The sequence below is a fragment of the Propithecus coquereli genome, unplaced genomic scaffold (genome assembly GCF_000956105.1).
Source record: "Propithecus coquereli isolate 6110/MARCELLA unplaced genomic scaffold, Pcoq_1.0 Scaffold237, whole genome shotgun sequence".
Classification (NCBI taxonomy): domain Eukaryota; kingdom Metazoa; phylum Chordata; class Mammalia; order Primates; family Indriidae; genus Propithecus; species Propithecus coquereli.
In genome coordinates, this window is record NW_012147919.1 from 2,904,039 (window position 1) to 2,914,385 (window position 10,347).

At 43.8% G+C, this 10,347-nt stretch overlaps 1 protein-coding gene across 1 annotated transcript in view; it reads left to right on the forward strand.

Annotated features, from left to right (window-relative positions):
- The first annotated feature begins 311 nt into the window (after positions 1-311).
- Positions 312-10,347, forward strand: part of CASS4 (Cas scaffolding protein family member 4) — a 25,545-nt gene continuing 15,509 nt past the window's right edge. Inside the window, exon 1 of the mRNA XM_012645838.1 lies at positions 312-317. Within this exon, the coding sequence (XP_012501292.1) occupies positions 312-317 (6 nt within the window). The remainder of the gene's footprint in view (positions 318-10,347) is intronic.

Genomic DNA, 10,347 nt, shown 5'->3' on the forward strand with positions numbered 1-10,347 from the left:
GTGAACCGATGGATAAACCAGCCAAAATGGCTATTTGCATCCAGGTGGATGGAGGGAACCGATGGGAATGTCAGAGAGAACGCACCATGCACCGAATGGCCCATCCTTTCCCAGGGCTGTTGCTTTCAGCCCAGATCTACTGGCAAGGACAGCTGCAGGAAAGGCTCTGTTCCTGCTTGAATTTAGACCCCAGCCCGCACGGCATTCCTGCACATACTCCTACAGAAAGATTTCCCTTCCAAAGCGATTTCTTCTGGTGTTTTCCAGGATATGGAAAATAATTACAAAAATAATTTCTTTAAAGGATCAAGATGAAGGTAAATGTGAGTATCTGAGTTTCTCTCCTCTGACATCCATTTCCTGCAACTGTCTGATTGCTTGTGACTCCGTGTTAACTTGTACAGGGGTCCACAACATGTTATTTCAAATTCTTTCCCTGTGTTTAGGAAGTAGGTAATGATATTTTCCAAATAACTATCACACCATTGGAGACAACTAAAAGTTGTTTGAGGTAGCAGGTTTTGAAACAGAAAATAGAGAATTTATATTTTGTTTAGAAAGTTATATTCTATTTAGTTAGGGGTTTTTTTTTTGAAGCTTACTTGTTACTTTAAATATCAAAGTAATTGGGAAAAGGGAGTTTCAACATCACACTTTCAGTTAAATGACTTCAAATCATTTGCTGCGCATGCTGCAGCCTTTCATTCAAGAATTTTCAACTTTTTCAAAAGGGGAACTGAAGCAGAAACTCAGTTATTTTCCTAGCCTATTTAGCAAATGAATATTAAGCAACAAAACAAAACAAAACAATCCAGCAGTTTTCCTTCAGCATCTCTCATTTAACTACTTTGCTAAGTTTTTTTTTAAAAAACAGCTCCAAAGGAAACAACTCTCCTTTATGTTGAAGGATGATGCAAGAAATTACTTAGCTATCACCTCATTTAAAAAATTCAAAATATTTCTGATAAATGAAATGTAGATTACTGAAACAAAGCTGTCTTAAGTTTTCCAACCTCATAAATTAATTCTCACCACATTAGGCATGACCAATTACAGGGGAATAATTTAATATAGTTGCAAATTCTCAGAGCAAGTTGTAGTTATGAAATATCATACCATTTTGCTATTTTAAGTGACTCTCAGTTCCCCATTACTTGTGGAATGTTACTTTTGTTTTTTTTTTTTTTGGAATGTTACTTTTAAATTCAAATGTTGATATGGAGAGCTACTGAAATTCACGAGGGAAAATAGAATTAGGATTGCAGCTTCTTTCTTGGACAACTATGTCAAAGGGAGATGAATAAAGAGGAGGCAAGGAAGAAGAGGGGACAAAAGGAAGGCAGGAATCAGCTGCAAAACTTCGGGCTGGAAAGGGAGAGAAAAGTGAATGGCAGATGGGGGGGATGGGGAGGAGGAGGTGCTGGTTGGCAGGCGTTCTGTGTCAACTGCAGACCTCATGGTAGGACTCCAGCAGGGAGGAAAGTTGGCAAACGGTTTCCCTGGATGCTTTCCCCAATGCCATACACGCACAAGGCACAGCTACTGTGTCCTGCTACTGCACATCCTAACTGTGACTGTGGGTAACAGCCCCATCGTGCGAGGCTTCCCACCTGGCTCAGATCTTTGTGCACAGGAGCGAAATCACTCTGCACCCAGCCAAGGAAAAGCATGGGGTGGGGGGGTTTTGGGGTGGTGGGAAAGGCAGGGAGCCTCTCCCTGGGTGCTTAGAGACCCGTTCAATGCCTCCCTAACTTGCCTGAACCGGGCCAGACATACCTTTAAAGCTCTTCCAGCCTTCTTCCAGCCTAAACTTCTGTGATTCTTACTGCACCTACAGTTAGATCCCATTTAATTTAACAAATAGCTGTTGTCGCCTTCTCTGTGTGCCTTCACTCTGTGGCCCTACTCTCCAAGTTGCTGGGAAGAGGTAAACACAAAATTAGCTGGTTCTCAAAAACTGCTCAAGTACTTTTCAGCATCTTCCGTGCTGTACCTGGTGTAGGTTCTTTGAGGGATGGGCAATATGAAGTGGGCGGATGATGTTTCTCATCCTGGAAGTTCCAGGATGTGAGAAATCTTCTTTTGTGTGACAAACTGCTGTTGGCCAACATTAAAAGACTGACTCGAAGTCAAGATTCCTTTCTATCAAATCCAGGAACAGAAAGGGCTTGAGTGATAATGGCGAGCGGCTGCTTAAATTCACCAACGCAGAAATCATTTTCTTCCAATAGAACAGAATCCTTTTTTTAAAACTAGATTTTTGTATTGAAAAAGAAAAACATCTACACTTGGTTTTAATAATTCAAACTGTATAAATGAACATGAGCCGAAAATGTTTTCCTATAATCCCAAATCTCTAGCTCCCCAGACCCTACCCAGAGAGGAACCCCCAACAACTTACATAATCTGCCAGAAAGATGCTACACCTATAAAACAATAAATGGAGACATATCATGTGCATAGTTTCTCATTTTGTTCTTTTTTTTAAAATTTAATACTACATTTTGGAGATTGTTCTTTTTTGTGGCTGTAGGGTATTCTATTATACAAACGTATCCCCTTATCAGCTTCTTCTCCCTCTCTCAGGAGGCACACTTTGTCATTCACTCATCCAGTATCTACTGTTGTGCGCATGGCATCTTGTCATAGAGTCTGTGCTGAGCAGTACAGTTTGTAGGCTAAGGAAGACTCCAGACTCAAACCGCGTGTTCCAGTCTTGGCTTGGTCTTTGCTCACTGAGCTACCTTAGGCTACTTACTCACCCTCTCTGTGCTTTTACATTCTCATCTCTTAAATGAGATGTTAGTAATAATACCTGCTTCATGGGGTTGTGAATATCAAGTGAGATAATCAATGCTAATTACTTATCACAATGCCTGGGACAGAGTTGAAACACTGAGTTATCTTTATTAACCAGGCATTGTCCAAATGGTAGACAACAAAATTAACACAGTTCCTGAGTGATTGGAGTGCAATTGACACTCCTACCAGGGCAAGTAGGCTGGTTTCATTAGGACCTAATTTGCATCCAGAAGATCAAAGAGAATTTTTCTCCCTGTTTGATAAATTATAGGAACATGACACTAGCATTAAGAAGTCTGTATTGTTATGTGGGGTTTGCAAAATGGAGACCCTTTCCAGATCATCTTTGCTGTGACTCCTTAAGCTGGGCACAGTGGTGCACACACAGTGGTCCCAGCTACTCAGGAGACTGAGGCAGAAGGATCGCTTGAGCCCAGGAGTTGGAGGCTGCAGGGTGCTACGATCGTGCCTGTGAATAGCCGCTGCACTCCAGCCTGGGCAGCATAGTGGGACTCTGTCTCTAAAAAAAAAAAATTTTTCACCTCTCTCTCATCTTTCTGGAGGTTATCTCACAGAATGTTGTTCCCCATCAGAAATCTCTCCCAAAGGAAGTGTCATCTAGATACTTTGCTTCTTCCTCAGGGCTGTCCTTCCTCTTCTGTCTGTCTTCCCTTTTTGGAGAATGTGGGTGGGAAATATGGAGGTGGTGAGGGGATTTTTCTGATGCTCTTGGAAACTTTTCTTTCCTTTTTTTTTTTTTTTTTTAACACAATGAGCTTTTAAAAATGATAGAAAATAAACATTTGCCAGCCAACAGATAGCAGCATTCTCTCTGCTTTGATCATTCTAGTCCTATCTTTGAATGTATATAATGTGAAATACTTCCAAGAACATTCAAGGGGAGACCGTTGTCTCTAAAGATGATCAAAGAGTTTTCTCCATTCTGCATTTGCTCCTCATGCTGGGTCTGGACTCAGTGACTTCCTGAAGATACATAACAGGATATTTCACTCATCTCGAAGTAAAAGCGGCTACATCCGTGGAAATCCTTCATGGACTTCAGGGACTCACATTTCCCATACATCATTTATAGCGTATGCTTTTTTAAAAAAAAATGTGGTTCATATATAAGTAACAATTCTCTCATGGCCCTCAAAGGGGAAGTATGGACAATTCGGTCACATTGTCTTGACACTAAGAATTCTTGGAAGTAAAACATGGAGTCTGGAGAAGGAAGCTGAAATGCTAAACATGGATGTTTTTCAAAGAAGGATTTTAGTAGAAGAAAAATGTCCTTGTTCACTTTGGAGAGGGACATCTTTGCACGGAGCAGAGGCCCAGAGGTCACTCACTACTCAGGGTTTCTTCCACACTTACCGTCCCCATTGCTTGTTTGGGGCACTCACTTTTTACCACTCCCACTGTGGGCTGGTGACCTCATGGTATGATTTTCCATTCCAAGGAAATAATGATATTCTGGGCTACTTAGAGGCAAACTATCTTATGATCTCTATTCTCCTACCCTTAGTGACTAACTTTTTAGTTTTAGAAGTACAAGAGCCTTAAGGGGGCGTGTGAGAGATAAAATGTGGAGGCAGCAGGATTGGGCCACGGTGCTCCTCTGGCTCCTGTGACGGAAGAGAGGGAAGGAGCTGGGAGGGTGGAGAGAGCCTCGGACCGTGGGGCAGCTTGGACACAGTCTTGAGCAACTCAGTCGGGGGCTTTGGAGCAAAGATTGCCCATTAGAAGAGTCCCACATTAGGCAGAAATGCTCAGAGCCCCTGGCTATTAACTTTGAGTTTGCAAAGGAAACCTGGGTGAGGCCGCTAAGACCCCAGCAGCAGAGTGTTTCACCTGGCCAGAGCAGTGATGTTTTACATCTGCCTGAGCATGCCACTGTCTCCACTGCACCCAGATGTCTTACACCTGGCCTGCCTCACTTATGTGTATTTCTTGCCCAGCTCCTATTTGAGTTTGCTGCCCCTGCCCGTGGATGTCTTTAAACCTAGCTCCTTCTAGATGTCCCTGCATTTGAAGTTAAGAGCAGATTAGAGCAGGAAACAGACTTGGACTTGGGGAGGCTGTGTGGAGAACTGGCAATAGCAGACTTCAGAGTCAAACAGGTGCAAGTTTGAATCCCTGCTCTGCCACCTGCTGCTGTGAGACCTCAGGCAGGTCACTTAGCCTCTCCTAGTCCCGGGCACCACAAAGCACTCAAATGAGGCCACCAGTGCAGACGATTCTCCCCAGCCCCAGCTCTGTTCCTCTGAGTTTCCGCAGCGTTGCTCTTGCGAGTAAACTGAAGAGAATCGAAGTGGAAGGTACGGCAGAGAGGCAAGCTGTGCACGTGTACACGCGTGTCACCCAGGAACTGTGCCCATCCCGGCCTACGAGGGGATTTCCATCCTAGGAACAGAGATGATGGAGAAACGTCACTGAAGCTGCAGCAGGTTGCCTTCCCACCAGCTCCTCTAAGCTGCTCCCGTCTGGAACCGTGACCGTTGGTGATGCCCTGCACGCCCCCGTGGCAGACAGAAAGTATGGGGACCAGTTCGCTCTCTCTGCTGCTTGCTTCCCCGGGTCCATTCAGCAGTGTGCTCCTGCAGTCACGCTCCTGCTCTTTTTTCAAGGCTCACCTCGAGCTTGCATCAAGTCCGTTGCCAGCGCCTCCCCACAGCTTCCGGAAACCCAGCCTCATCCGAGCCATGGGCATCTCCCACTGTTCTGTTCTCCCATTTTCCACCCAGCAACCAGATATAAATCGCAGCCACTACCAAAATCAAGGCCCAGGTCCTGTGTTTATCTCTCACCAGGCAGCCTGGTCATTTCTCAGTTCCTCCAACTCCACACACACACACACACACACACACACACACACTCAACACACACACTCACTCATTCCAGCCTCCACACATTTCTCTTCCTCTGCCTGGATGCTCTCCCCTCAATTCCAGATCTCACTAACTCCTACTCACCCCCAGATGGAAGTTTCTGTGGCCGCTTTCTCAGGTAAACTTTCCCTATGCCCTCACCCACCGCGACTTCCCAACTGCACTCAAATTTCTCATAACTTCCTGTATTTTCTTTCCATTGCACTTAAGAGATGTAGAAATGCTATATTTATTTCTGTGAACACTGGACTGGAATTTGTCTCCTCCACTCGAATGCACATGGCATGAAATCAGGAATGGCTTTTTTCCCACTGTGTCTCCAGCAGAGCACCTGGCATAGAGTAGTTGCTTGATGCAACCTCAGAGAATGAATGAATGATAGCACAGCTCCCCAGATCTCTCCAACTGTAGCTAAGACCACTCCTTCCTCCGCTGACTGAGTTTAGATTAGCTCAATGCACCTGGCGGATGCGTAAAGGTCTCCCCGGTTGGGTTATCATCAAACGAGGGTCGTGAATCTTTGCCTTTGCTTCCCTAAGCTACTCCCCGCCTTTCCTTCCAAATGTGTATTCATTTTCCTTTCCCCTCCCTCAGTTGTTGTATGAAGATGGACATTTGGGAAAGGTTCTTTTCGGAAATTGTTTAAGAACATTTCATCCATTGTACCTGGAATCTAACTGCCTGTGTGCCCACAGGGAACAGAAATATAAACATATGCCCTCCTTCACCCCTTAAATATCTACGCGAATGTTTTCACGTTAACACCCTATTAAGGAATCTCTTGTGCGAGCTCTCAGTGACAATTGGGATGGTTATTGACTTCCTTTGCAGTGGCCTGTCAACTGCTTCCATCTGTTATCCCTAAAAAGAGCTTAGCACAGTGCCAGGAATGCGAGTGCCCGATGAATATTTGCTGCTGCTGTTGTGATGTCTTGTTCTCCCCACATGGCCTGAGCCCAGCCTCAAGTGGGGTGGTCAGGGGGTCACTCCTGAGCTGAGACCTGAAGGAGAAGGAGCCCGTTGTGCAAAGACCTGGCAGAAGAGTGTTCTGGGAAGAAGGAATAGCAAGGGAAAGGTCCTGCAGTGGAAGCCCAGGGTATCCAAGAAAAGTAAGAAAACATGTGACTGGAGGGAAATTAAGGAGGGGAGGAGCAGAGACCCAGGCAGCAGATCACTCAGGGCCGTGAAGCCACACTAGGGAGGTTAGGTTTTGCACTCAGTGCAGTTCTAAGCAATAAGAGGGGGTTGTGTTGTTGTTGTTGTTTTAGCAAGAGACCAACACCATCCAATTTATGTACATAAAACATCACCTGGCTGGTATCTGGAGAAGGGATTGTAAGCGGAAAGGCAAAAGAATGGATCTGAAGAAACTGATTAGAGTCCAAGTGACCTTGGACAAGTCATTGGATCTCTCTGACCCTCAGTTTCCTCATCTATAAAATGGTGAGAAGAAAGCCTACCTCTGAGGCTTCTGAGAATTAAGTGATATAACAGTTTCAGTGCAACAAACACGAAATACTTTCCCATTCAATATAGTTCCCTGTTTTCCCTCCTTTCCAGGTAAGAAACTCAAACTCTCCAAGACTTCCCACATGAGTTTCATTCTTCTTGTGTAACATAAACTTTGATGGTCTTTGCTATTAAAACTCTGAGACATGATTTATTGACTGCACAAAGTGTCCAGAGACACCCCTTGTCATTTATAATGAAATATCATACAGAAAGGACTTGTGCTATGGCTGCATGTTTAGAGTTTTCTTTTCTCAGAGTTTACATTCTTTGAAGATGTGGCCTGCTGTCTTTAGGAAGTACAAAGTAAACCATATACCAAGAGTAAGATGGTTGGCGGAGGCTCACGCCTATAATCCTAGCACTCTGGGAGGCTGAGGAGGGAGGATCGCTCAAGGTCAGGGGTTCGAGACCAGCCTGAGCAAGAGTGAGAACCCGTCTCTACTAAAAATAGAAAGAAATTAGCTGGACAACTAAAAATACATAGAAAAAAAATTAGCCGGGCATGGTGGCACATGTCTATAGTCCCAGCTACTCGGGAGGCTGATGCAGTAGGATTCCTTGAGCCCAGGAATTTGAGGTTGCTGTGAGCTAGGCTGATGCCACAGCACTCTAGCCTGGGCAACAGAGAGAGACTCTGTTTCCAAAAGAAAAGAGTAAGACTGTTGCTGTCCATCTTGTCCATCTTGGACAGCTGTGGGTACCCACTGGGGTGAATGATCATAAAAGTCCACTGTTCTCTGGGAAAAAAAAATCTCTGCTTTCACAATAGCCAAATCCACCAACTAAGCTGCTAATGATCTGGATGCTTCAGAGCAGTTGCCAAATTGCAACAACTGCTCTGTCCAAAGATACACACTATCTTATTTCTAGACAAATGCAAGCACATCTCAGATGATGGGCTTTTTCTTTTAAGACTGCTTTAAATGTATTTCATGGGAATTGTGATGATTGGTAGGAGATTGTGTTTTTATTTTCCCTTTTCTTCGCAATCTAGATGGTTAAAGTACAATTTTCAAAAAGGTAAAAATATGACTGTCACACAAATATAAAATGAAATGGCAAAGATTTTAATAAACTGATTAATTAATGAGGGAGCCAACAAGATGTTAAAACCAGGTCAAAGATCATTGAGGAGCTAGGTATTTACAGACAATTTAATTAAGGAATATTAGGAAATGATTACAGGGCTAGATAGGAAACCTGTTAAATACCTACAAGGTAACTGTAAGCTTTCAGATTCTCTTTTCCTACTGAACAGAAATTATTTGCCTCTTAAACTGGAAAACAATATCTACAAAGCAGCATATAACTTTACTAATTCTTGGCCTCTAATCACTACTTTTTATAAGACTCGAAAACTCTATTCCTTTAAATGCTTCATCTCTGCTGGATTCCCCAAGCTGAGCACCCACATTCCTGTGAAACCCAGTCGCAGCCATTTGAGGGAGGGTGATTCAGCGTGACGACTAGCCGGGCCTTGACGTTTGTTCATCATCCAGACATCTCAGTGATCATTCTTACTAAAGGTCACCCAAAAATGTGGGCAGTGGGTCAAAGAAAGCTTCCTCCTTACCCTACTTTAGACAGAAACAGTTCTCACCTTGGTTCTGTGTGACGCTTTACCTCCTAAAGACTTGACAAGAGGGGCATTACATTACTCCTCCCTATCCACTAACTCCACAAGCAGCTAATGGTGCCCGACTATGTGCTGGACCCTGAGGATGCAATCGAGAACGAGGAAAGGGTGGCCCTGCACTCCCGGAACTTACGTTCTAGTGGGGAGACAGACACTGAATCAATGACTGCCCACCCAAGGAATTAAACACAAATGTGGTAAATACTGGTGTGATCTCCTAGGATCTCAGCTACAATAGATTTTTGAGAAAAAAAAAAAAAAAAAAAAATGGGGAGAACTAGTTTGGTCTGGGGGAGGGTGTTAGGAAACACCTCTTCTAAGGAAGTGACCTTTAAGATGAGTCTGGAAAGATGCGTGGGATTTCATTGGGTGGAAAACTGTGGACTGTTCTGGAGTAGAGGAAACAGCATGTGTGAAGGACTGAAGCCCTTAAAAAGGGTGGTGAGGAAGTGATACCCAGGAGGCTGGAAGCCTGGGCAGGGCCAAAGTCACACAGGGCCTTGAAATTTGGGCAGAGCTTGGGCTTCACCCAAAGGGTAGGGGGGAGCTACTGAAGGGCAGTAGAGAGGGGAGTGGCATGATCAAAATTTGTGTTTCAACTCAAGCACTGGGACAGTGCTATACACAGTAAACATTCAACAAATGTTTGCTCAATTTGTGAAGGAACAGGTGGCTGACCCAAGAAGACACCGCATAGGATGGCTGACACCAAGAAGGGTAGACAATGTTCGTTATCTCTACCTCGGCTCTCTGCTTCTCAATTTAATCTTGTAAACTCACTGGACTCATATGAGTGATAATTTTATATCCTCCCTTTCAGTTGAGAAGTTCTGGTTCACCACGGAGGACAGAGGAAGTCTTTACAGGCAGGAGTGCCCTTCACAATACATATGCCTGTAACTCCTCTTTGGACCTTTTTTCCTTTTTAAAAAAAATGAGTTAAAAGTGGGGTACGGCAGGGAGGTGACATACTTCCTGAGTTGCATGAAAGTTACCTACTCAGAGGTGTGGAGGCTGTAGCCAATTTTGCAGTTTTGAGTAGCCTGGGTGTTTCTAAGAATATGTTAAGAAACATTTCAAGTTCCCTTGACAAAAATTTTAAAATGAATGTACCATCCAGCAAAGAGCTAATGCACAGAGTAGACTAGGGTGTAAGGAACTGGGCAGTCTCATTTACAGGTGCAGAAGTGCAAATCGATCGAAACCTTGCTGGAGGGAAAAGCAATAGCGTGCATGGGACAGCCCTCGTGGTTTTCACCCCACCAACTTCCCACCAAGAAATAAGGGGAGTTGCAAATATTTAACTATAAATATGGTCTTTTAGCATTGTTTGTAATAGATAAAAACAGGAATGTCCAAAACCAAGGATAAATGTGGTTCATCCATGCAATGGAAAACCATATTGCTATTTTAAAGTATACTGAAGAAAACTGTTTATTGACAGGGAAAGATGTTCATAATCTATTTTTAAGTAAAAAAAAAGCAGATTATAAAACAGTATATATC